The sequence below is a fragment of the Macaca mulatta genome, chromosome 10 (genome assembly GCF_049350105.2).
Source record: "Macaca mulatta isolate MMU2019108-1 chromosome 10, T2T-MMU8v2.0, whole genome shotgun sequence".
Classification (NCBI taxonomy): Eukaryota; Metazoa; Chordata; class Mammalia; order Primates; family Cercopithecidae; genus Macaca; species Macaca mulatta.
In genome coordinates this window covers 80,357,268-80,384,375 of record NC_133415.1, presented here as the reverse complement: position 1 = coordinate 80,384,375, position 27,108 = coordinate 80,357,268, and the positions used below count along the sequence as shown (strand labels likewise).

Genomic DNA, 27,108 nt, shown 5'->3' with positions numbered 1-27,108 from the left:
GGAGCTACTCTGGCGACCTTGCTTACTGGTATTCTTACCTCGAACTGGCCAACTCCTACTTAAACTGCAGGCCATGGCTTTAATGTTCTGTCATTCAGAGGCTGTCCCTTACCCAAAGCCAGGTTAGCATCCCCTGAATGACACTTCTCCCTGCAACACGTTTCACAAGGCACTGTAGTCGTCTACTTCCCTGTCTGTCTCCCCAAGCTCCTGAGCTCCATGTGGTCTGGGAATATGTGTGTTACTCACTTCCTAGCACAGTCAGTGCTAATAACTGACTGTGGAGGGGACACAGTCGAAGAGCCACATGCGGATCAGAGTCTTCCTTACACAGTTGACACCTCCCAAACCCGGATGAGCTGTGTCCAAGTGCGGGTCAGAGGAATTTTCTGCCGAAGTCTCTGAGCAAGGGTTTCTTTACATTTTGAGGTTGCAGGGGAGGAGATGAGGCCATCAAACCAAAGCTGAGGAAGAGGGACCCTAGGATGCACTGAGCAGCTCCGGGCGTGCCCAGCAGCACTTGGGAAAGATGACTTCTCCACTAGCTTGTTGGCCTCACCCTCCAGAGGAGCATCGGGAAGTGTCCTGGGAAACAGGCAAACCAGTGAGCGTTAACCCTTCGAAGTACTTGGCATGGGTGACACCCACCATCTGTAAACATGACTCCTCCCAAGGGGTGATGCAGAACAGGATGTCTGAGGGAGGCACTCTGATTCCAGCCCTCAGAGATGGCCAGGGTGGCACCTCGAGATGACAGACTGATGCTTGGGTGCCCCAGAAAAAATCTTGTGTATGAATGGGGGCCCCAAAGCCAAGGCTTCATCCCTGACAGCCTGGTGCATTTAGAGGGGAACTTTTTGTCCCTTGGCAAGGTGGGTGGAATTTCAGGTTCGTAGGGCAAGGGTATTTTAGCTTTAATAGATATTGTCAAACAGTTTTCCAAAGTCATTATACACACTCTGTGATTCTACTTATATAGAGTTCAAAAACAGGCAAATCAAATCTATGGTGTTTGAAGTCAAGATAGTAGTTACCCTTGTGGGGGCTGCAACTGGTACAGGGTGTAAGGGGGGACTGTGGGATGGTCTGTTTCTTGATCTGGGTGTGTTTGCTTTTGGAAAAGTCCTTGAGTTGCATTTATAATGTGTAAACTTTTCTGTATGTTACACTTCAATTAAATGTACAAAGTCTCAGGAGGCCTCAGACCACTGGAAGCAAACACAACAAATCCCTCTGAGAACCCTGCGATCCAAGATGGACATATGTCCCCTTGGAAGTACACGGAAGCAGAGGAAGACTCCCAAGCCGGATATTCCTAAATCCGCCAGTAGCCGCAGCTTCAGCGGCTGCTTATGATCCTCCCCTCACCCTCTCTTCCCCAGATAGCCCCCAAACATCTGGCTGCATTTGGCTTGCTCTCTCCCTGTCCCACCTCCGGATTTAGTCCATGTTCTCCACCCTCCCCATTGTCAGCAATGTAGACAAGACAAATGCTTAGTTCACATGCCCACCTGCTACATGCCACGCACGGGGCTGGTCATCGTGGGTGGCAAATGTGAGCAACACATGGAGCCTCAAGGAACAGAAAGGGACATAAATCACTTCAGCATAAGGTAATTTGTGATAAATGTCATGTAACTTGCAGCCCCTGGCCCCCTCCTACAGATGGTGTCTAAGAATAAACCCCACTAACTTGAGACTCCTCTGTGTTCTAGCCCAGCTGTTTGGGTTGCAAGAAAGAGACTCACTCCAGTTGTGTCATAGGATGGAGTTTTATTGGGAGGACATTCTGGACAGGCTCCCAGCAAGAGTCTGGCAATGGAGCATGAAAATGAAAGGGCCTGGAATGAGGGAGGGTGCGGCCTCTGCTACACAAAGTTCACCTGGCCCCCAACTGCCTCCCAGCCTGTTAGCTCCTGTGCCAACTCCCACTTCTCTCTCTGTTTTTCAACCCAAATCCTAGAGCACAGGGCTCTTAGCTCCTCCCACCATTTCCACCAGGCTGCAGGGGAGTCACTAGCCCACTCCAGAGTTCTCTCCTCTTGGTCCCTGATTCACAGTGGCACGTCAGTCCTTCTTGGTAACTCGTTCTCTTTAACAGCCCGACACAGGGCCTCCAGGAAAAGGACAGGAGCTCACTCAGCCATGGACAGGGATGCATCTGGAGCAGGAACAAGGATGCTGACGACATCTGTGTCTGCCCTCCACTCTTGTAAGTGCCAGTAAGGCAGTACCCAGCCACTGGGGGTACGGGTGGTGGTGGGGGTGGGGGGGAATGAAGGCATCTCTTCTTTCAGGGGCCAAATCTGGCACAAGGATGTCTTCTTAGGCAACTCCACTGCCTGGCTCACTCTCTCCCTAGGAAAACACCAAACCTTTTTTATTTCCTCAGTCTTAGTGTGAGAGTGATCATCTCTTCCAGGAAGCCCATGACCAGAATGGCCAGGGGCACACCCAGGTCCTCAGTAGATGGGCACTGAGACAAAACATGGCCTGCTGATGGCATTCCCAACAATGTCAAAAGTCCCAGGGCTGAGCCCACAGTTGGGAGCCCTTCGGAAGTCCAATTCCAAATGGCTTCTGTACTCAAAATAAAAACTACATTTCCCAGTCTCCCTTGTAGCTTGGAGTAGCCATGTGACAATACTCCAGCCAATGGGAAGTGAGTGGAAAAGTCCTGTGTAGCTTCTGGGTTGGGTTCACCATGGGCATGGGTGTGCTTCTACCTCCACTCTTCCCTCTTCTGGCTGGAGGGCATGTGGACAGAGCAGGACAATGGTGAGCCTCACAATCAAAGGCAACATTTTAGGGATAGATAAAAGGAAGATAGAAGGATCCTGAGCCCCATCATCTTAAACCATCGTAACAGCCAGACTAGCATGGGAGAGAAAAATAAAATTCTATCATGTTGAAGCCACTGTATTTGGTCTCTTGTTAGAGCAGACTGGCTGATACTCTGCTGAATACAGAGTGCCTTGGCGAGCCTCTGAGGATGCTGTAATCCAATCAAAGTCCAGGGTGGCTTTCGAGGAGAAGGATGTGAAAGGGCAGGGCTTCCTTTGCGGGCGAAATGGAGAGAAGGGAGAAGATCCAGAGAAGAGCGAGTGAGAGAAGTGGTCATCATGATCGGCTCGGTGCTCTTCAGTGTCCTCCAGGGTCAACACCCTCCTGGGTAGACCTCTCACCACCCATTTTTGTGGGGTGGGGGGGCAAGAGGCTTGGGGCCAGGTCATTAAAAGTCAGATGTCACAGAGCTGTTTTCATAGAGGCAGGCAGGACCCAATGCTGCCTCATTCACATTCACAGGCTGGAGTCATAATAGATGCTGGCCACCTTCTCCTCTGGAGGGCAGGTAACACCACTGGTCAGCCCAGGGGTGGGGCACAGGATGAGGTCTCACATGTGGCTGCATCAGGATCAATGAGCTTCCCAAAGAGAAAACCTTGGTTACAGGAGGCCTCTGGGAGCCAGGGAAGGCTCCCAGGCCCCTAGCCTTAGGTAGGGTCCCAAGAGGATTGGTGGGAGTGTGCATGGCTGGAAGTGTGACTTGGAGCCCTGGCCCACCAGGTGAATCAGCTGCAGAAGGGACACACCACAGGGGAGGAGAAACTGACTTTCACTTCTGCCCAGGTGATGGGCAGGCTCGGGAGTGGGGAAGAGGCTTCAGATCAAAGGTGAGGGAGTCAGAACATGTGTCTTGGAAATGGAGGGGATGCTGCTAAGTCCAGGAAGTCTCCCCTAGTCCTCTAAGCCAGCCACCAGCAGACAGAGAGATTCTCTCTGCCCCAAGCAGAACAGGGCTCTCCTATCTCCTGAGGGGCTCCTGGTTCCCTGCATGCTCTCCCCAACCTCCCCTTGGTCCCAGGCACCATCCCATAAATGACAGCAGTCTCCAGATGCCAGTCGGCACTGTGGGTTAGCTGGGTATTGTATCTGCCCGCATGTGTTGAATGGATACCTGCGTGGTCTCTTTCTGAAAAGTCATCTCCACCGAATTCTCGCCCATGCTCTGCTTATAAACACGCCTCCTTCTGCAAGGCCCAGAGTAGACTCAGAGAGCCTTTCCCCTCCCCACCTGCTGCCCCCATTCCTCTCCCACTCCCCACAGGCTGGCTCCAGACCGCCAGAGTGGTGGAGAGTGGGTGCTTCCTCTGTCTTCCTCCCTAGCCCTTGCTTTAGCACAGCCAGGGCAGAGAGGAGGAAAGAAGAAAACTACAGCAAGGAGGATTCAGGGGCAATTCTAGAAGGGATTCCCAATTTGGAGGGGCAGTCTGAGAAGTAGGCAGCCTGTGAACTTGATAGGAGGTCCTAAAGGACCTGGGGGAATTTGGGGGGAAGATGAGCTGGGCTGCCTTACCCCAATCTTCTGGCCCACCCCTGGCTCCAGACCTACCTCCAGGTGTAGTAGGCCCCCAGGCCCAACAGCAGGAGCAGGAGGCCCACGAGCACTCCCAGGACCCAGAGCAGCTGCTGGAACTGGTGCAGGCGGTGCAGGGCTGGAACACAGAGGGGGACTCAGGGCAGCCACAGCTGCAGGCCCCCAGTGCTTCCTTCCAAGGGGACCCACCCAAGATGAAACCTTCTAACTTCTGCTTTATCTCTTCACACAAGGAAGCCCCTAGCAATCAGTTTAGAGTAGACAGGCAAGTTGTGCTGCAGTAGAAGGGATACAGGGAAGGAAGCCTTTGGGCCTAAGAACTGGGCTTTTGTGCAGAGTGGCCTGGGAGATGGAGCCCCCTCCCCTTACCTCTGACCCCAAAGTAGGTGGAGGTAGAGGCAGAGCCCAGAGCATTTGAGGCAGAACACACGTATTCCCCTTGGTCGCTGGGCCTCAGTGCCTCGAAGTCCACCCTCAGGGCATTGGGGGAAGCCAGGACATGGATGTGTGGCTCTGCAGGGGCACCCTGAGGCTGACTGGAGGCCACCAGTCGACTGCCAAGGTGGAGAGTCAGGCTGGCAAGGGGCTCGCTGTCCACTCGACAATCCAGGATGCCCCGGAGGCCATTCTCAGGCTCCACGAAGACCATCATGGTGGGCGTCTTGGGAGGGTCTGTGAGAGGAAGGGAGTGTGGTGATTGCAGAAAATGGCCACAAATTCCTCCCTCCCTGCACCCATGCACAGTGACTTTGCTGCTCCTCCCATTAAGAGGCAGAACCTATTTCCTCAGTCCTTGCATCTGTGACTCAGTTTGATCAACTGAAGAAAGAAGTGACATTGTGCAACTTCAGAGCCAGACCTCAAGAGACCTTGTAGCTTCTCTTCTGCTTGTTGGAACACAACAATGTGGGAAGCCCAGGCCAGCCTGCTGGGCACATGTGGCCCAACCGGCAGCCACGAGTGTGCAGTCATCTGAGACCACTGGACAACTGCAGCCACATGAAGTGTGAACAACAGAAGAACTCTCCAGCTGAGCCAAGCCCACAGAATTGAGCAAATAACATGGCTTTTGTTTGAAACAGTAAGTTTTGGGGTGGCTTGTTATGTAGCAATAGCTGACTGACACAGTGTAGGCTTTAGTGAAGGCTGGAGGGGAGACCAAGACTGATGAGGGTCTATTGTGTGCCGGACACTCAGCATGCTTTATTTCTTTTGGTTTTTTCTTTTTTCTTTCTTTCTTTCTTTCTTTTTTTTTTTTTTTTTTTTTTGAGACAGAGTCTCAGTCTGTCACCCAGGCTGGAGTGTGCTGTGGTGATCTTGGCTCACTGCAACTTCCACCTCCCAGGTTCAAGCGAGTCTCTTGCCTCAGCCTCCTGAATAGCTGGGATTACAGGTGTGTGCCATCATGCCGTGCTAATTTTTGTATTTTTAGTAGAGACGGAGTTTCGCCATATTGACCAGGCTAGTCTCGAACTCCTGGCCTCAAGTGATCCACCCACCTCAGCCTCTCAAAGTGCTGGGATTACAGGCATGAGCCCCCGTGCCCTTCCATTTATTTCTTATACTACTTGCAAGATGAGGTGAATGATGTATTCCCCATTTTATAAGATCACACAACCAGACAGCAGGAGAGCCAGGATTCCAACCCAGAACTCAATATCCACGAAGTCTTCACTCTTGGCAGACAGAAGAGGAGGAAGAACTGAGGTGGGCGTGTGAGGTGTGGGGAGACTAAGGCAGGGGAGGAGGTTCACACTCACAGAGCACATGGAGCATGACCGGAGTGGAAGCAGCAGCCCCAGTAGGGAGCTCAGCCAGGCAGTGGTACATCCCAGCTTGAGCACGAGCCACGTGGGTGAAGGCGAGAGTGGGCACAGGGTCCACGTGCAGCCGCTGGTCATTCCAGAACCATGCAAAGGTGGAGTTGCCCATAGGCCCAGGGCCACCCAGGAGGCGGCAGCTGAGGTTCAGGGCAGCGCCCTCAGGCACATACAGGCCAGGCTCCGCCACCACGCGTGCACCTGCGGGTGGAGGATAGATAGGTGGTTGGAGATCTGTAGGCCTCAGGGGTTGGAGCCTCTGGGTGGACCTCTGAGGGGCCACTGCCCATTGTGGGAAGGTCTCAGTCTGACTTGGGATTGGGCTTTCCAAGGTGGAACTGTACCTCCTCCAGTGGGAGCTGTGCCTCCTCCATCAGATTAGGCTTCTCAAGGCAGGGCTTTCTCAGACCAGACAGCCCGCTCTAGTGGGAGCTCCAGCCCCTCTCATAGACTTGGACCTGACAGCATCAGAGCCCCTCCTCCTCCCCCTCTCCCACTCACCTTCTACCTGCAACCGCCCAATGGTGCTGATTGAGCCCAGCAAGTTTTGGGCTGTGCAAACATAGGTGTCATCACCTGCGGGCACCTCTTGCACCTGCAGCCGTAGGGCATTTCGGGCCACCTGGACATGGCCTGTCCCTGATGCCAAGCTGTGGACCCCGCTGCTCGTGGCCAGCACCTTGCCATCATGAGATAGGGCCAGCTCAGCAGGTGGCTCACTGTCCACAGTGCACTGTATCACAGCCATGGATCTGGCCCTGGAGTCCCGGAAGGAGGACAGGACAGCGTCCTGAGGGGCATCTGTGGGTAGGCAGGGCACAGATGGGGGCCTTGCTTAGGCACCCTGCACTGCGTATTGCCCAGTTGCCTGGGATTGGCCAGGTTGAAGCCTCTGGACCAACGGCCACTTCCTAGAAGTGACACCTTCCCAGGAGTCCTATGGGCAGAGTACTCCAGGCAGGGCTTATAGGACTGTCTCTTTCTCCAGCACCTATGTCCTCATTCCCCAACTGCCCATTCCTGGGCCCACTGCAGTCCTGTGCCCACCCCCACCAGAGCCCAGAGCACCCTCCAGCACCCTCCTCCTGGGCTGCCCTGGCCAAGGACCCCCTGCTCACAGAGGACTTGCAGGGCAGCAGGACGGGAGCTGCGGGTGCCCTGGGCATCCTGGGCCTGGCAAGAGTAGGCGCCTGCATGAGCTCTTGTGGCCACCGGGAATGAGAGCAAGGCAGCTGGCCCCTCCTGCAGCCAACGACCATTGTGGTACCAGGCATAGAGGGTGGGTGGGCGGGCAGCAGGGTCCTCACAGGTCACTGTGATGGGGGCACCTTCAGGCACAGTAGCCTCTGGAGCCAGGATCACCCGCACACCTGTGTGAAGGAGGCCAGGATCAGCTGGGCCCAGCCAGACACCACAGTGGGTTTCCATCTCAGTGGGCTTGGCCTGGGCCCTGCCTCACCCTCCAGCCGCAGCTCCAGGGACGTGTTGGCCTGGCCCAGAGGGCTGCGGGCAGAGCAGCTATAGAAACCCTCGTCACTGGGCTGTGGCTCCCGCAGCTCCAGGCGCAGAGTGTTGGGGATAGAGGCTGCTGTCGAGGAGGCCAAGAGGCGACCGGCGTGGCTGAGGGCCAGTTGGGCAGGCGGGCGGCTGTCTACAGTGCACAGTACCAGGACCATCTGCCCACCACGGCTCTCCAGGAGGTAAGTCAGGCGCAGGTTGCGGGGTGCGTCTGCAGGGCATGAGAGGCTTACAAGGAGTCACAGGCGGCAGCCTGCAGGAGGCCAGTTTGCAGGTGGCATTCAAACTCAGGAGGGCCCTGGCTCCCCACCCCAATGGCTCCCAACCACCCAATCTGAGGCACTGCTCCTCTGCCCAGACAGGACTTACCCCAGTGCCCCCTACTCTAATGCTCCTTGCCCAGTTCTCCACTAGCTACTGGGTACTAAGTTCCCCACTGGACACCTGTGGGGTTCTGGCCATGCCCTGATCCCTGTGGGCTGCTGTCACTCCTGCCAGCCCCACCCTGCATCCAGCCAGACTCACAGAGGACGTCCAAGGTGATAGGTCTGGAGAGGCGGGGTGCCTGACCAGGGGGGCCCACACCACAGCGGTAGGAGGTGGCATCCCTGACTGTGACGTTGGGCAGGGGGATGGAGCGGCCATCCAGGCGCTGCTGCCCATCCTGGTACCATGTGTAGGTGAGCTGGGCCGGGTGAGTGGTCCACACAAGGCAGGTCAGGTTCACCAGCTGCCCCTCCCGCACAGTGGTCCCGGGCCACACCTGCACATTCACAGCTGGGGAGAGGGAGAGCACAGGACACCAGCGACGGTCTTGAGGCTGTGTATAGCAAGCCACCTGCCTCCATGTGGGTGAGCTGCCCTTACTGCTGGGGAGCCCCTTGGCCTCTGGGAGCCCCAGGTGGCCCACCTATAAATGGGGCTCAGAGGTCGAGCTTGGGAATAGCCTACTGGCTCCTGAGTGGTCCCCAGTGGAGTTCCGCAGAGTCCTGGAAGGCCCTGAGCCCCTCCCTGACCATGGCTGGGGGCAAATGGGGAGACCGCAGACCTCCCCTCCCCTGCTGCACTTTCTCCTGAAATTCCCTCTTTAGTTCTATCCACTGGGCATGCATGTAAAATTTGGTGTTTAAAAAAGGTTCTCCCATGAAACTCAAGTCTGGAGTCCACCACTATTAGGAAGGGTGGGAATGAGGATTATTCCTACGCCTCCAGGCTTCTAGAACCCTGTCCCACCTCCTCTCCTCTTTTAAAGAAGACACACACACACACACACACACACACACACACACACAGACCTTGAGCATCGAAGTCAGCTGAGGCCGAGGCCTGGCCCAGGGTGTTGGAGGCCTCACAGGTGTAGACACCCTCATCCTCCAGCATCGCCCCATGGATCTCCAGACGCAGTGTGTTGGGGGCCACAGCCGCCTGCAACCTGGGAGAGCTGCTTTCAGGTCCCCCCACACCTTGTAGGGTGGAGGCCACAAGGCGGTCCCCATGGAGCAGCCGCAGCTGGGCCGGAGGGTCACTGTCGACACGGCACAGGAGGAGGCCCAGTCGCCCAGGGCCTGTGTCCATCAGGGTAGTGAGTGTGACCTGGCGTGGGGCATCTACACAGGGTGGGGAGTGGTCAGGACCCAGTCAGGGGGTCCCTCATCCAGGGCCCTGTCACGTGACAGAGCCCAGGACCAGGGGACTGCATTCCTTCCCCAACACATGGACGGGATAAAAGTCCTTACAGGACACGTGGAGGCTGACGGGTGCAGCTAGGCTCGTGGTGGCTGAGCCTGGGGCCTGGGCTTGGCAATGATAGGCCCCAGCTTGTGTCAAAGTTATGGCTGCAAAGCGGAGAGTGGCCGAGGTCGACTCCTGGAGGGGCTGGCCATCCCGATACCAACGATATGAGGTACCCTCCGGGACTCCTGTGGGTACCTGGCAGCTCAGGACCACAGCCTGGCCCTCTTGGAGCTCAGGTGATGGTGACACCTGGACCCAGGCTCCTGCAGGGGAAAACCAAGAGCAGGTGAGGGCTCTCCACCCACATCTCCCACAGTCTGGGACCATGTGCATGTCCACCTAGGACTACACAACCCAACTCCATGAGTTGGAGCCGCAGCCCCCTTCCAGACCACCGCCAGGGCCCACTCAGCCCCATGCCTTGCCCCTCCTGCTCCCCACTCTCCTGCACAGGTTCCATGCTGGCATTTACCTCCCACCACCTGGTGGGATGGTTTTACTGTGTCAGTCATATCTCGCCTACCAAAGCGTAAGCCTCATGGGCACTGGACTTGTGTGACCTGTGACCCCAGTTCCAGGCACCGTGCCTGCATGTGTTAGCTCCTGACAAATGTTGGTTCAACCCATAAAGCACTGAAAAGGGAGGGATTTAGATCATCCTAGGGCCATTGTCCTAACTAGGAGCTGGACTCAGCATGGGTGACCGAGGGCTTGGAAGGGAATGTTAGCAGCTATGTGATCTTGAGCGCCCTCAACAGGCTGGACCTGCATCCAGACTCCAGGCCACAAGAGCACAGGAACTGGGGACCAGGCAAAGGGCAGCTCCTCGGTGGCCCCTGGGTCTGAAGCAGGAGAACCCCAGGATGCAGGGAGTGAGATGGAGGGACAGCTGGAATGCTAAGCAAGAGCACAGACCACGCCTGAGACCACAGCCAGCAGGGTCATGCAACTGGGGAAAAGCTCCTAAAACTCGAACTTTCAATTTCTCCCTGCAAAATAGGTATGCTAAGTAAGAAAAGATACACAGAACCAAGGCTCAAAGTAAATGTCCCAAAATTGGTGCTGTCGGTCACCGTGGTGGAAGAAGCATGTGTGTTCCTTTGTCCTTTGTATTATGGGTATTATCTTTCCTTTGTCCTGGTTTATTTGTTTAGGGAGAATTTTGTTTTGTTTTTGTTTTTGTTTTAAGACGGAGTCTTACTCTATCATCCAGGCCAGAGTGAAGTGCAATTTCAGCTCACTGCAACCTCCATCTCCCAGGTTCAAATGATTCTCCTGCCTCAGCCTCCCGAGTAACTGGGATGACAAATGCCCACCACCACACCTGGCTAATTTTTGTAATTTTAGTACTGTGTTGGCCAGGCTGGTCTTGAACTCCTGACCTCAAGTGATCCACCTGCCTCAGCCTCCCAAAGTGCTGGGATTACAGGCGTGAAACATGGTACCCAGCCTGAGGGAGGATTTTTATAGAGACTATATATACATATATATACACACACACACGTGTATATGTGTATATAAATAAATATGAATATATTATGCATAAGAATACACATAATGTATATTTGTGTGTGTATATATCATACATAAACATATATGCATAATATAAATATATATATTTATGAGAATGTTTACTATGTAACAAAATTTTATGATCACAAGGTAAGTTATTTCAGAAAGAGCTCCCACCAAGCAAGCCACCTTGTGAATTGCCACTGCCTCCTAGTGGCTGCTGCAGTTATTACAGGTGAAAATATCTAGCTGGAGGCGAAGGGAGGCCTTCTGCTGGCTGGCTGGAAACTGCCCTTACCAGGACTGAAAAAGACACATTTCTGCATGAAATTCACAAGACCCAGCCCAAAGTCTGACCAGAGTAGCCCCCAGGGCATCAGAGTCTACCATATCTTCAGAAGACTGACACTCACCTCGGACCTGGAAGAAGAGTGAGGTGTTGGCTGATCCAAGAACATTTGTGGCCTCACAGCGGTAGGTGCCAGAGTCCCCAAGGCCCAATTCTCGGACCTCTAACTTCAGGGAGTTGGCCTCAGCCTTAGCCTGGAGCCGACCACGGAATGGGACCTGGGGACCCAGGCTAGTAGCCAGGAGGTGCTCCCCATGGAACAGGGCCAGCCGGGCCAGGGGGCGGCTGTCCACAGTGCAGACAAACACAGCCATGTGGCCCTGGCCAATGTCTAGGAGGGCTGACAGCTTTGGAGGGTCCGGGGGATCTGCAGGAACAGAGTGAGCTGAGGCCATGCAGCCTAGCTCACCACATTACAACTGCCACATTATGTCCCCCACCTCCTGCCACACACACAGCCTAAGCCACACTCTTTCCTCCCCAAACCCCAGCCCAACCCCTGGTTCTCCCCAGACCACCCCTCCACCCTCCAAGTCCCCAGGCTGCCCATGCTAGTCACCCACAGAGTACACTCAGGAGCACAGGAGTGGAGAGTTGGGCGCCAGCCTCGGTGAGGATGCGGCAGGCGTAAAGGGCAGCATCAGTTCTGGCCACGGGCAGCAGTGTCACAGTCTCCAGGGGACCCTGGGCCCACAGCACCCCATTTCGGAACCAGGAGAAGTTGGCAGGGCTGCCGGCAGCTTCCCGGCTCACGTTGCAAGTCAGGTTGGCTTCTGTGCCCTCCTGAAGCGTGTGTGATGGTGCAATGACCAGGACAGTGGCTGGAGAGCAGGCAGCACAGGCTCACTGACCACCCCCTGCCCCCAGGAGTCAGGGGTCCAGCCACTCGTCTGGAAGGAATAGGAAGGAGGCCCCCTGGGGTGCCCACAGGGTTGGGGAGAAAAGCAAGCCAGTTCACAGGGCAGCCTGGGAGAACTGGGCCCTGGGGACTGTGCGGGCTCTGGGCAGAGAGGGTTGCAGTATGGGGAAGGAGGACAAGGCAGCCCAACTATCCCAGCTGGGGAGTCCTTCCTCAGAGACCAGCTGTGTACTGTGTCGCCTGTCCCTGGCCTGAACAGAGATCATGGGAAGGAGCAGCTCTGCTCTTCCTGAATGTGGAGGAGGGCAGCGAGGGGCCCCCACAGCTGCACACAGTGGTTTTGCCTGATTAGATCCTCCCGGGAGCAGAACAGTCCAGAACTCCAGCCCCTGTCCTCAGGCCGCCCATTCCCTGCCCAACTCACCCTGGCCATTGAAGGTGGCTGAGGCGGAGGCGTTGCCCAGGGCATTGCTGGCCTCACAGAGGTACAAGCCCTCCTCCTCCAGCAAAGGATTGTGAATCTCCACGCGCAGCAAGTTGGGGGCTTTGGTGACCTTCATGCGTGGGGAACAGCCCCCACAGGTGCTGCAGCCACCCCCTGACGGCAGGGAAGTGGCCACAACATGGTCCTTGTGGAGCAGCTGCAGCCTGGCGGGGGGGTCGCTGTCCACACGGCACAAAAGGAGGCCTTGCCGTCCAGCCCCGGCCCCAGCGGCATCGAGGTCCAGCCTGGTGGTGAATGTTGGTTGGCGAGGGGGGTCTGCAGGGAGGAAGAACATGGGCACTCATCCCACGGTCGCTGCCAGGGCCCCACAAGCCTGACTAGGCTCCCAGAATACAATGGACAAAGGCAGATCCCTAGGGCTGCCCCAAACAGCTGTGCAGACTGTGCACTGCACAAGGGCAGCCAGACCAGGGTGGGTGGAACTCAGCTCATGCTCCTCAAGCTAGGCTGGGCCCTGATGCTGACTGAGTCTTCCCAGAAGGAGCACCATTTTCTAGCTCAAACAAAGGTGACCGTATGGGCTGACTGCCACCTTTCGTAAGTGCCATCTGCTGCTGAGCAGGGTGTCCACCTAGCAGTCCCTGGGGGTCGTGCCCTCTGCTCCCACCCTGCACCCAATGCCTTACCACGAGCCTCCCCTCAAGGTCTGCCCTGCAGCTTATCTCTGATCTCCAAGCCAGATCCTGTGATACTAGCGAATGCATAGAATGGCCTCTTCCTGAAGGCTTCTGGAGACAGGTGGCCAAAAGAGAGCCATCAGCCGCGGCCCCCATGTGATCTCACTCAGACACCAGAAAACCTTGCAGAGGCGACTGCCCTCTGACAGTTCTGGGACGTCCGGCACATGGGTGTGTCAGGGGAAGCCTCTGGAATCAGGCCCTTAGTCTCATATGGAGCCTCCCCTCTTGGCGGATGCAGAGGGGCCATCTGTCCCTGTGCTGAGGGGCTTTGCCTTGGTGCCTATGGGAGCCCAGTGTAACCTGTGGGGCATGTGCACAAATAGAGGAGTGTGGTGTCCCAGGGCTCACCCATGAGGACAGAGCATGGATGTGGTATCCATGCTTAGCTTGAGGCTGGGACAGAGGAGCCCACAGGGCTGGGATTGGAGGGTAAAGACGTGGAGAGGTAGAGAAGGCCCCAGCCTCATTTCCTAAACTTCAGCCCCAGGTAGAGAGGCCCATCGTGGCCAGGCCTGTGACCCAGGCCTCCTGATGTAAACCCTGGGGCGGGGCAGGGCAGGACAGGGTTGGGGGGCCTGTTGGAGGAGGAGGAGGTGGGGTGGTTGGTGGGTCCCGGCAGGAGGCTGCAGCAGGTGGTGGCTGCTCACAGAGCACAGTGAGGATGGCTGGCGAAGAGGGGCCACTGGCACTGTGGCCGTCCCGGGCCCAGCAATGGTATGAGCCAGCGTCAGTGCTGGAGGCCGCGGGGAGCAGGAGGCTGCTGCTGGGCCCCTCGTGAAGCAGGGCTCCATTCAGGTACCAGGAGAAGCGCGCATCAGGCATGGGGCTCAGGCCGCTTCTGCAGCTCAGTGTCACTGCCTGTCCTTCCACCACCTCGGCTGCCGGGCTGATGAGGAGACGGGCGGCTGCAGGGAGAGGAAGAGGCTGGGAAGGGTCCCGCGTCTCCACCCCACCATGCTGCCCTATGCAAAAAGCCCTCCAGGGTTCTCCTTTCCCCCACACTAGTGTAGGTAGCTCTGGGTTTTGTGGTGGATCAGGAGGGTTTGCCCTGGAATGCCAAATCAGATCTATTGGTAGTAGCTGGCTGCAGCGTGGTTGAAGATTCAGAGCCAGAGCCCAGGCTTATGTCCAACACCTGGCTTGACTGGACATGGTAGCTCATGCCTGTAATCTTAGCACTTTGGGAGACTGAGGCAGAAGGATCATTTGAGGCCAGGAGTTCCAGACCAGCCTGGGCAACATAGTGAGACTCCATTTCAAACAATTTTTTTTTTTGAGAAGTCTCGCACTGTCTCCCAGGCTGGAATTTTGTGGTATGATCCTGGTTCATTGCAACCTCTGCCTCCTGGGTTCAAGTAAGTGATTCTCCTGCCTCAGCCTCCCAAGTAGCTAGGATTACAGGAGTGCCACCACACTCAGTTAATGTTATACGTTTAGTAGAGACAGGGTTTCACCATGTTAGCCAGGCTGATCTGGAACTCCTGACCTCTGGTGATCCACCCGCCTCGGCCTCCCAAAGTGCTGGGATTACAGGTGTGAGCCACTGTGGCCAGCTTTTTTTTTTTTTTTTTTTTTTTTTGAGACAGAGTCTCGCTCTGTCGCCCAGGCTGGAGTGCAGTGGCCGGATCTCAGCTCACTGCAAGCTCCGCCTCCTGGGTTTACGCCATTCTCCTGCCTCAGCCTCCCGAGTAGCTGGGACTACAGGCGCCCGCCACCTCACCCGGCTAGTTTTTTGTATTTTTTAGTAGAGACGGGGTTTCACTGTGTTAGCCAGGATGGTCTCAATCTCCTGACCTCGTGATCCGCCCGTCTCGGCCTCCCAAAGTGCTGGGATTACAGGCTTGAGCCACCGCGCCCGGCCTTTTTTTTTTTTTTTGAGACGGAGTCTTGCTCTGTCACCCAGGCTGGAGTTCTGCAGTGTGATCTCAGCTCACTACAACCACTGCCTCCCAGGTTCAAGCAATTCTCCTGCCTCAGCCTCCCTAGTAGCTGGGACCACAGGTGCATGCCACCACACCTGGCTAATTTTTGTGCTTTTAGTAGAGACGGGGTTTTACCATGTTGGCCAGGCTGATCTCGAGCTCCTGACCTCGGGTGATCCGCTTGCCTCGGCCTCCCAAAGTGCTGGGATTACAGGCATGAGCCACCGTGCCTGGTCACAATTTTTTTTTTTTTTTAATTAGCTGGGTGTGGTGACATGGGCCTGTGGTCTCAGCTACTTGGGAGGCTGAGATGGGAGGATGGCTTGAGCCCAGGAGTTTGAGGCTGCAGTGAGCCATGAACATACCATTGCCTAGGCAACAGAGAAACACCCTATCTCAAAAAACAAAAACAAAAATCTGGCTTGATCAATTAGCTACCATGGCCTCAGGAGGAGGGAAGGACAGCACACATACCGAAAGTTGGAAGACCCTACTTTTCTTTTCTTTTTTTTTTTTTTGAGATAGTCTCACTCGTGTCGCCCAAGCTGGAGTGCAGTGGCACAATCTTGGCTCACTGCAACCTCCGCCTCCCAGGTTCAAGCGATTCTCCTGCCTCAGCCTCCCAGGTAGCTGGGACTATAGGCACTTGCCACCATGCCCAGCTAATTTTTGTATTTTTAGTAGAGATGGGGTTTCACCATGTTGGCCAGGATGGTCTCGATCTCTTGACCTCGTGATCCACCCACCTTGGCCTCCCAAAGCGCTGGGATAGGTGTGAGCCACCGCGCCCAGCCAGAAAACCCTATTTTTCTATCTGACTTCCCACATCTGACTGCTAGCATAGAGCCTGCTCCCAAAGTTTCATAATTAAAAAATAATGAATGCTTCTGAGGGACTCTCCACGTTTAGAGTCAGTGTATACGCAAAGGAATGATGCGACCTGTTGTGTTTCCCTTTTTGCCTTGATTTTCAGGAAGCTCTGAGGTTGGGTCACTGCACAGCCCCTTTCATGTAACCTAGCCAGCTAGCTCAGTCCTGCAGTTGAGTCCACTAGGCTTCTAGAAGGAACGGGCTGGAGCAGGCTCCTCCTCAGGCTCCCTCCACTCTCCCTGGCTGCCAGTGCCCGTCTTACCATTGGCATGGAAGTCCAGGGTGGAGGTTGCATTTCCAAGGGAGTTGGTGGCTGAGCACTTGTACTCCCCACTGTCAGCTTCCTCCAGGTCTCGGATCTCCAGGCGCAGGGAGTTGGGACCAGAGGTACCACTGAAGCGTGGGCTGTGATCACTGTCCCCGGAGGTGGAGGCCAGGATATGACCCCTGTGTGACAGCACCAGTGTGGCCAGGGGCTCACTGACCACAGAGCAGTGAAGGATGCCCACAAGTCCCGCCTGGGTCTCCAGGAAGGCTGTCAGGACTGGGGTGAGAGGCGGGTCTGTGTGGAGAAGAGAGGCGGGTCTGTCACCCTCATTCCCTGGATACCCCGATACAACCGGTGACCTCTGCACCCCTTTGTCCTACAATGCCATGGGAGAAGGGGGTGATCCCAAAGCGCCTGAGCACCTGCTGAACACACTTTTGTCCTTGGCTGGGCTGGGCACATCACTCTGCTGTCCCAGGCAGTGCTCAAGGCCACCCTGCAAGTGGGGATAGGAGCCCCACTTCAAAGATGAGAAAACTAATAGAGAGATCTGGTGAGGGACAGCACCTTAGCCAGGTGAGCATCATCAGCAATGGGACAAGCTGCCAGGGAGTGCTTCCTGACAGGGCAGAGCAGCATGTCCGTCCGCAGCCTCCCGCCAGAGGGCATGGTCTCAGGCCATTCAAGTCAGGCAAATGTGGAGTGAGGGACCCCCTCAGAGCAGCAGGCCTGAACTCTGCAAGTTTCAGTGTCAAGAACGACAAGGAAAGACTGAGGAACAGTCCCAGACTAATAGAGAATGAAGAGACACAACGACCCAATGCAGTGAGTGAACTGTGATTATATTCTGGACCAGAAAAAGGATGGCTACAAAAGACAGTATTAGGTCCATTGGTAAAATGACTATAGCTTAGATAATAGTCTTCTATCAGCTGGGTGTAGTGGCTCACACCTGTAATCCCAGTACTTTGGGAGGCCGAGGCAGGTGGATCACCTGAGGTCAGGAGTTCAAGACCATCCTGGCCAACATGGTGAAACTCTGTCTCTACAAAAACACAAAAATTAGCCAGGCAGGATGGTGGGTGACTGTAATCCCAGCTACTTGGGAGGCTGAGGCAGGAGGAGATTCGCTTGAGCCACAGAGGTGGAGGTTGCAGTGAGAAAGATCGCACCATTGCACTCCAGCCTGGGCAACAGAGCGAGACTCCATCTCAAAAAAAAAAAAGTCTTCCATCAATGCTAAATTTCCTGATCATGATCATTACATTGTGGTTATGTAAGAGAATGATCTTAGGAATTTAGCAGTAAAGAGCATCATGTCTGCAGCCACAGGAATATAAATATGTAGGTAGATACATAGATAGATAACATATTCATATGTATATATAGCGAGTGTGCATATATGTATATGTGCCCATGTCCACGTAGACTGGATGTGCATACACACAAGTACCCATATATGTACACATGTATATATGCAAGTCTATAGCCATACATTTATATATATGTATGTACGTGTGTGTGTCTGTGTAGACAGCGAGAAAGATAAAGCAAATGTGCCAAAATGTTAATAAATGGGAAATCTAGGTTAAAGGTATATAATCATTCTTGGTCTTTCTCTGCAACTTTTCATAAGTTTAAACTTCCAAATAAAAAGTTTTTATAAAATAGGAGGGAGGTCAAAACCTTGCCCAGGTGTGCAGAGCTGGGACGTGAGCTCAAGGCCACCTCCAGGTAAGTGGCCTTGAAGTTCCCATGCCCAGGACCTCAACCCTTCCTTGGGGCTCCACTGTCTGGCCCTGCTCTGACTGTGTCCAGTGCCACCCCACCCTGGCCACTTACGGTTGACTAGCACGCCGACAGGGCCCGAGCGCTCGCTGCCATGGGCGTTCTGCACCTCACAGAAGTAGAAGCCAGTATCAGCCCTAGTGACGGAATGCAGCCGGAGGATATGGGAGTGGGCGTCCTCCAGCGGGACATGGTTCTTGTACCAGCTGTAGTGGAGATCACTGGGCGCCTCGTTGGGTGTGTTGCAGACTAGCGTCACTGTCTGGTTCTCCAGGATGGGACCTGCTGGGCTCACCTGGACCTCAGCCACTGCAAGGGCAGCACAGGGAGTGATGGGGGATCCTAGCCGACTTCCAGCCCCAGCCCCACATAGTCCCCAGGTCTCAGCCAATCAGCCTCAATCTCTGCACATCCTACACCACCCGCCTGCCACTACAGTGGAGCCTCCCAGAGTGCTCTGCATCTGTTCGTCTGGCTCACCAGGACCCCCTGACATCCCACCCTTCGTGGGGGTATTGTCACCTGTCTCATGGTAAGGCAAGGCTGGGACTCCACACATGCATCCAGGAAGCACCGGGTTATGCCAGTTGCTGGCTCTGCCCTGCCCTGTCGCCTCTCTGTCCCTGAGGCCTAAGCCCCTTCCTATTCTCTGGCCAATACACAATCTTCCCAAGAACTCACTGAAGATGTGGAGGCTGATGGGGGGTGAGACCAAAGAGCCCACACCATTCTCAGCTTGGCAGGTGTAGACGCCAGCATCACTCCATGCTGCCTGGGGCAGGTGCAGCACACCAGTCTTGGTTTGGAGGTGCACCCCATCCTTGAGCCACTTAATGGAACTGACTGCAGGGTAGCTGCTGTTCACCTGGCAGGTGAGTGTGACCGGCTCACCTGGAAGGATGTTTCTCCCCGAGGGGCTGAGGAGGATCTTCACACCCTTGGGGGCATCTGAAAGGCACAGTGGGGGGTATCAGGTAAGGTGCTTGGGGAGGCAGGGGATGGCACACTTCTTCTTGTCCCCCTTTCAAAGCTCTGTCCTAAGGAAGTATGCCCAGATAAAACAGCAGTCCCCTTCAGTCCCCACCCAGGGCATGCTCTGCCCGCCCATGTCCATCCCTTTCCTGCCCCCTGCGCCTGACGCATTCCTATGCCATTGAGAGCTGATCATGTGATGCTTGGCCCAGCGTCCAGCCTACCCCACCAGCTGTAGTCTTCTGCTTCCCAATGCTGTCCATTGCCCCTCCTCTATTTGAGGCGAGCTCCACACACAGGGCCATGGGTACCTCGCTGCTAGCTTTAGTGGCCTGTGGAAGCTATTGGTAAGGGACCAACCACCTAGTGGGAGGGGGCCAAAGGCAGCATCAAACGAGCTCTGAAAATAGTTACCCAGTTTGTCAGGAGACCAACAATGCAAAGAAACTGCATTTCCTGAAATCTTGTTCCAAAGCCTCTCTCTATGTATTCAAGTGTTTTATTCTTATTTTTTTAGAAACAGGGTCTGGCTCAGTCACCCAAGCTGGAGTGCAGAGGCACAATCATAACTCACTGCAGCCTGAAACTCCTGGGCTCAAGTGGTCCTCCTGCCTCAGGCTCCCAAGGAGCTGGGACTACAGGTGCAAACCACCACATCTGGCTAATTTTTGTTTTTTAATTTTTTGTAGAGACAGGGTCTCACTATGTTGCCCAGGCTGGTCTCGAACTCCTTGCCTCAAGCCATTCTCCCACCTTGGCCTCCCAAAGCACTGGGGTTATAGGTGTGAGCCACTGTATCCGGTCTCAAGTGTTTAATATGTGCCAGACACTCTTCCAAATACCTTACCTGGGTCATCTCCTTTATTTGCGTTTTGTTGTTGTTGTTGTTTTGAGACATAGTCTTGCTCTGTCACCCAGGCTGGAGGGCAGTGGCATAATCACGACTCAATGCAACTCCGCCTCCTGGGTTCAAGCAATCCTCCTGCCTCAGCCTCCCTAGTAACTGGGATGACAGGCACGCGCCACCACACCTGGCTAATTTTTATATTTTTAGTAGAGACGGGGTTTCACTATGTTGGCCAAGCTGGTCTTGAACCCCTGGCCTCAAGTGATCCACCTGCCTCGGCCTCCCAAAGTGATGGGATTACAGGCGTGAGCCACCGCGCCCAGCCCATCTCCTTTAATTTTTATCATAAACCTTTGAGACAGGAACCATCTATTGTTATCTTCACCATAGACATGAGAAAACAGAGGCTCTGGGAGGCAAGGAACTTGCCTGAAGTTTTCACAGCTAGGGGGTGGGTGGAGCCAGCAGCCAGATGCCTGTGAGCAGCGATTGTCCTAGAATAGGCTGCCCCATTTGAGATGGAAGATGCATAACCAATGGAAACCCGGGCTTTCTCCCCACTGACTCATAGCGGTGCCTGCGTGACACCCTGGTCCCCATGGTCATGAGCAGGCTTAAGGCAGGAGAGGGATAAACCCCACCTGCGCAGCATCTTCCAGCACGGGGGAAATCCCAGGATGCTTGCTGCCAACCCTGAAGCTGCGTGGGAGCTCCTGTTCCCCAACCCTTTGTGTCTCCCTTTCTCTGCCCAACCTGGCCTCAAGGACAAGCCCCTTCGAAGCAGCAGGAGGTGGAAGGGAACCATTTAACGAAGCCCTCGGGGCTCAGCAGTGTTTCTCCACTTGCCCTACCCTGGAGGCCCAGGTGCAGCCTGCTTTTGTGTCAGGAGCAAAGGTTCCGTTTCTGTGGGCTGGAGAGGGGCTGGGTTTTGTCAGCGAGCCACAGATGTGGTCAGCCACAAGGGTGTGTCCCCGGACAACTCACACTTCACTTGGAGGTGAATCTCACTGTGGGCCCTGTGACTGGCCACGGAGAGCTGGCAGCGCAGGATCCGGCCGTGGTCCTGCCAGGACATGGCCATGTGGAGGGTCTCCAGCTGGCTGACGCCGGTGGGCTCAAACTTCTGGCTGCTGAAGGTGACAGAGCGAGCAGGGTCCTGGCCTTGCCATTGCAGTCTGACCTGCTCCTGCAGGCATGCGTAGGGGGTGGAGCAGTTGAAGTCCACCTCTGTGCCCTCGAGAAGCTCCACCGGGGAGGCGATGGTGGGAACCCTGGGCTCCTCTGAGGACACAGACAGCAGTGCTCAGGACCCCCTTTCACCACCCCTGAGATCCCTTGCCCTGGAAACCCCAGTTGAGGAGAGAGCCCTGGGGAGGGGGCTTTTAGGGGAAGGAAAGGAAAGGCGCTTTCTACTCCAGCCCCACTTGGGTGAAAACAAGGGAGAACCAGGCCTGGGCCTACGCCGGGACTGGAACGGAGGCTGAGACTGGCTGGGGTTAGAGTCAGCACAAGGGCTGGGGCTGAGAGCCAAGGGGTCCAGAAGCAGCTTGGGAATTCCTCCCGGGGAGCAGCCAGGCCACCCCACTTATCACCTGTCACTGTGACCAAGGTGCCTTTCACATCTGACCAGCGGTTGCCCTCACTGATCTCGAAGCGGAAGTTGTAGGAGCCAGAGTCCTCGGGCTGTAGGTCCTTCAGCAGCAGGTTGCACACTTTGTGCTCAGGGTTCCCCACGAACTCGGCGCGGCCGCGGAAGTGGGCCTCCACCAGCTTGGGGTCCGCTGAGTGGCTTGCCACCTGCCGCCGGCCCGAGTAGTCGTAATACCAGATGGTCGTGATGCCATCAGGCACCTCCACGTCGGCAGGGAAGCTGAAGATGCAGGGGATAAGCAGGCAAGACCCCTTCACACCCTGCACATCCTGGGGACTGGAGACGCCCCATGAGGCCTGGCCTGGGGGAAGAATGGCAGGGGGACAGAGAGGAGGGTGTTACAGGCCTCAGGGTGCCACAGAGCCCAGAGAACTGCCCCAGGGAAGGTGCTCCAGATGGGCTCCCAAACTCTGCCCTACCCCAAGAAATGCACACTTAGAGCAGCCCTTCTCAGTGCCCCTGGGGTCAGTCCACTGCCCGAGGCTGCTCAGAGGTTTGGTAGGGTGGCTCCAAGACAGATCATAGCTTCCTGCCCAGCTCCTGGCCACTGCCCTACTGGACCCTCCCTTGACCTCAGCAACCAAACCTGTAACCCAGGCATAGTCTAATCAGCCAAGGGCTGGACTTACGAAGGCTGGGCCCTGGAAGACAGGCACTAGGCCTGCAAAGCTTACCTGGTGGGAAGAATGAGGCCAGTAGGAGAAGCTCGGGCAAGAAGCCCATAGCAGGTTCTTGTGTTGTTCCTGTTGCCTAAGAGGGTGGTGCGCACCGCACTGGCTGGGCACACAGGGGCCTCCAGGGACACCTCTGGGCACTTCAGCCCCAGCACCTGCTGGGAGTCCAAGCCTGTGTCCCCACCTCCTCTGCTGGCCAACCCAACAAGAGGGTAGGGCTCTTAAGGACCTCTGGGTCAGCCACCAGCAGAGAGCCAGGAGGCCACGTTCCCAGCTCAGGCTGTGCCCAGGAATGCCCTCACTTGGTGGCCTGCCTCAGAAAAGCCTGTGTGTCCTTTGGCCCTACCCCAAGTTCTGCTTTCCCAGCCCCTCAAGGATACCACCCTAAGGCAGATGAACAGCTGTTTCTCCCTCTTCCCCACTTCCCTGCCCCCTCCCTACCACCCAAACCAACAGGAACTGGAGCTCAGAGATGCCCAGTGACTCACTCCAAGACACCCAGCCAGAAAGATGGTTTCTTCCTGAGGCTTGTCTCCTACCACCTGCCTTACTAACTATAGGCCATAATGGGGCTTTACTGAACTTGCCAAAGTGCTGCCTTTAATAGTCACTCCCCTGCTCAAAAACCTTCTGTGGCTCCCCATTGCCTGTGAGATGTGAAAGGTCCTCATTTCCTGCCCCCAGCTCTGTCCCCATTCCCTGCTCTCCACAGACCCATTCTGGGGGCAGTTCTGTCTGCTCACAGGCTTCCTAGCTGCCCAGCTCTATCTCCACCACAAATAATCTTTGCCTACTGAAACCTTAATCAACCTTCAAGGTGCAGCATGAATTTGACTTCCAGCTGGAACTTCTCCTTTGAGGTTCCTGTAGCTACCCCAGAGCTATCTCTGTCCTTGCCTTGTTTTTTATAGCTTGTGAGAGCCCATTTCTCAGGACCTAGAACTGAAGATATGTGCCACCAGGCATTCAGCAAACCCCTTAGTGACTAAGAGAGGGGTGAGGTCTTTAGGGGTTCAGAGCTGAGGTTCAGAGTTGGAGTGGGGAGGTGCAGGGCAAGTCTAGGTTTGACAGGTAGTGTGAGAGCCCTGTGGAACACATACCCCACAAACATGAGCTCAATGTGTGCTGAGTGTACCATATCCAAAAAGGCAGGCCCTCAACCATGGAGTGCCCCTGGTCGGGGAGTGTCTAAGGGGTACCACAGACCTGAGTCCAAAAGGAAGAGATGCCAGAAACATATATAAGTAAAACTATAAAACTCTCAGAAGAAAACATAGGTGAAAATCTTCATGACCTTGGATTAGGCAATGCTTTCTTAAGTATGAAATTAAAAGCACAGAAAAAAAAAATAGGTAAGTTGGACTTCATCAAAATTTAAAACTTGGCCAGACACAGTGGCTCATGCCTGTGAACCCAACACTTTAGGAGGCTGTTCACAAACAAACAAAGCAACACAGAAAATAATAAATATTGGTGAGGATGTGGAGAAATTAAAATTATTGTGTATTGCTGGTAGGAATATAAAATGGTTCAATCACTGGGGAAAACAATTTGGTCATTCCTCAAAAAGTCAACATAGAATCACCATATGATCCAGTAATTCCACTCCTAGGTATATACCCAAAAGTACTGAAAACAGGGACTCTAACAGAGTACACCAATGTTCACGGCAGCACTATTCCACTAAAAGGTGGAAACAGGTCAAATGTCCATCAATGAATGGATGTGGATAAACAAACTGTGGTATGTACATACAATGGAATATCAATTGGCCATAAGAAGGAATGAATTCTAACATATGTGAACCTTAAAAACATTATGCTCAGTGAAATCAGCCATATACAAAAGGGCAAATATTGTAGGGTTCCAATTACATGAAATATCTAGACTACGTACATTCAGAGACTGAAAGTAGGATAGAGGTAACCAGGGGCTGCGGGGAGGGGGAGTTAATGTTTAATGATGGCTGAGTCTCTCAGATAATGAAAAAGTTCAGGAAATAGACAGTGGTGATGGTTACACAATATTGCAAACGTACTTAATGTCATGGGTTGCACACTTAAAGACAGTTAAAACAGTAAATTTTATATTATGTATATTTCACCACATACACACCCATGTTGCCAACTTTGCAATCCTCCCTGGTCCTAAATGCTGACTTGGCCAAGTGAACGGGGAGGCTGGAAGTGAGGACAGGAAACTCATGACCTCCCAGCCCCCAGCCTATCTGCCTCAGGGGCTGGGCTCAGCAGATTCCTATGACTACCAGGGGGCACACCTGGGAAGGGGCTGAGCCGAGGCCCAGGGCTGGTCAGGCTGACCAGGCGGGACTTAGCGCACTGCAGAAGGCAGAAGGTGCCCCGGCAGGGAGCACAGTACAGGTCGGGATTGGGACAGGAAGGACACCTCTCCCCAGGGGACCCAGCCCTCTTGTGGGCTGCTGGAGTGGACCGCTCTGGCCATTTGTGGAGGCCCAGGGGCTCATCTCCAGTTCTCTGGGAAGCCCTAGGCCTCCTCCCCTTCTGGGAAGATGCCCCCCCAGCCTCCACACTTGGTTCTTGGCCACTGGAGAATAGTGTAGCTGGGGCCCTGGGGCCTGGACACCTCCCCGTGAAGAAAAGCAGCCTGCTGGGCATACTGGGGGTCAGATGTGTCCCTGGCCACAGGGGATGTCAGGGTCAGCTCTACTATGGCCAGGGCAGCTATCTTGTCCAAGCTCCCCTGTTCCTCCCATTTGGGGTCCCGAAAAGTACAACGTGAACCTGATGGAAGAATGGTGGGGTTCTGGACACAGCCACCCTGGAACAGGGCGCAAGGGAGGACCCTTTCCAGGACTACTACAATCACATCATGTAGAGGCCACCTATGCTTAGCCCGGTTCCAACCCCAAAGGGGCCAGCCCCACCAGAGTCCAGCCTATTGGTTCAGCCTGTTCCACCACAAAGACCAGCTTCAGCCCAGATAACTGTACTGGAAAGAGAAAGAGCAGGGACAGCCCAGAAAGGAGACCTCTGTCCCTGTTTGAAAGCCTGGAGTTGAGGGGACAGTGCGCACCCCGCGCCTCCCCCTGCCCCCCTCCCCCTGCCCCCTGCCCCCTGGCCCCTGCCCAACAAGTTGGGTTGTGGCTGTGGCCTAGTGAGTACCCAGCGTCCCCTGGTGGTTGAGGCGGGATTGCAGGTCCCGGGGAAGGGAGCGGCGTGCTAGGAACAGGGAGCAAGTGGCTCTGCAGCCCTGAACCATCTTGGGTGACTCTTTTGGAAATCATTGTCCCCCAGACAGAAGTTCCTGAGGTTCATCCTTGAGTCTCCAAGTCTTGGGTGCTCTGAAGACAGGATTCTAAATCCTCACTCCTAGTATTGGTATATGTTGAATCGGCATGCCTTGGGCTGGCCTGGTACACAGTGGGCACTCACGTTTGCTGCCTGTTTGAGACCAAGCGCCTCAGGAGGTCTTGGAGGGTGGGCTGGGGCCCCAGGTTCCTGACCTCTGATTCCAGAGGCCAAGTTCAGCTGGGGAAGAAAGGGCAGAGGCAGTTTCCCTTTGGACAGCTTGGCCCTGGCGTAGGATTCAGTTTCTGTTTCCTGACACCAAGGTTTCTCCCCAACTTCCCCATTGGGCTAGAGAAAGAAGGACACAGGGTGACAAGGCCAGCTGGAGGTTGCTGGCCCACAGATAGGGAGTCAGGGTACAGATGGGTAATTCCTGGAGCAGATTACGGTCAAAATAGTGGAAATCCCCAATCACAGGCCAAATGTTAATTATCAGAGCCATAGAATCCATAATGAATGCCTATTGGCTTTGACATGGGCAGTAGAAATTTCACACTTCATTCCTTAATCTGGCTCTAAATACTTCTGGCTGGAGTGCCCACTCTCCGAACTGTGCTGGACAGCACCAGAAGCCCTCCTGTAGACCGACAAAGTGGTGATGGATGAAGTGGAATGGGGCTGGGGTTAGAGTAAGGAGAGATTATCATTGGGCTGGGCTGGGGCTGAGGTCAGGGTGATGGTCAGGTTGGAATTTTGGAAGCAAATTAAGGATGGGATTGGGGTGGACATTGAGGTTGAGTGATGGGTGGGGGTAAGGGTGAAGGTTGGAGTTGGTTACAGGTGATGGTTAAGATACGGTGGAGGCTGGATTGAGATGAGGATGATAGAGTCGGAGTTGCGGTTAGGGTTGGGATGATGGATGGTTGGAATTGGATGGATGAGTAAATGGTTGTGGTTGGGTGCAAGTGAGGGGAGGGTGAGGTAAGGTTGGAATAGGGGCTGGGGCTGGGGCTAAGGCAGGGTCAGCGGAGGATGATGGTCTGGGATTGGGATGCAGGTTGGAAGGATTTGGGGTGGTGGAAGGGTTTCAGTTGAGTCTAGCTTTGATTAGTGCCTTGGGCTTGGGTTGGTTTGGGGTCCACCACTCACACCCAGATGGACTCCCCCCACCCCTGCCCCTACCCCACTCAGACAGTTTCAGCCCAGCCCCGCTCCTAATGCTCCACTCACCCTCCGGGCCCAGGGACCAGGGACAGCAGTACCTGCTCCACAGGAGGAAGTGGCTGCGGGGGTGCTAGACCTGCGGAGAGGAGAACAGGAAGGCCGGGCAGAAGCTCCTGGTGCAGCTGGCTCCCCAGGGCTCTGCCAGCTCAAGAGAGAAGGATCCCATCTCGGGGGCTGCTTCCTCTTTCCCAAAGCCTTAGCTCTACTGTCCAGCCCGGAGGCTGGTCAGGGAGGCATCTGCAGGCCTTGCGCAATGCCAAAACGGGAA

At 54.9% G+C, this 27,108-nt stretch overlaps 1 protein-coding gene across 6 annotated transcripts; it reads right to left on the bottom strand.

The window, feature by feature from the left end:
* Positions 1-1,756: 1,756 nt before the first annotated feature.
* On the bottom strand, positions 1,757-27,058 carry SIGLEC1 (sialic acid binding Ig like lectin 1). 6 transcript variants are annotated; one of them, XM_028828232.2, is made up of 22 exons: positions 26,879-27,058; positions 22,348-22,505; positions 21,615-21,974; positions 21,007-21,303; positions 18,885-19,151; positions 18,258-18,512; positions 16,410-16,709; positions 14,003-14,260; positions 12,595-12,930; positions 11,875-12,132; positions 11,376-11,678; positions 9,453-9,713; positions 9,012-9,323; positions 8,242-8,493; positions 7,658-7,927; positions 7,317-7,568; positions 6,700-6,999; positions 6,139-6,399; positions 4,748-5,050; positions 4,394-4,496; positions 3,959-4,031; positions 1,757-3,425 (listed from the first exon to the last, which is right to left on the bottom strand). In XM_028828232.2, the coding sequence occupies exons 2-22, from the start codon at positions 22,394-22,396 to the stop codon at positions 3,366-3,368; spliced, it is 5,130 nt and encodes a 1,709-aa protein (XP_028684065.2). In that variant the 5' UTR covers positions 22,397-22,505; positions 26,879-27,058; the 3' UTR covers positions 1,757-3,365. The 6 variants fall into 6 exon arrangements, with proteins under 6 accessions (XP_028684065.2, XP_077807397.1, XP_077807398.1 ...); XM_077951271.1 differs by having other exon boundaries at positions 22,348-22,502; positions 26,879-27,044; XM_077951272.1 differs by having other exon boundaries at positions 22,348-22,502; positions 26,847-26,992.
* Positions 27,059-27,108: the final 50 nt, after the last annotated feature.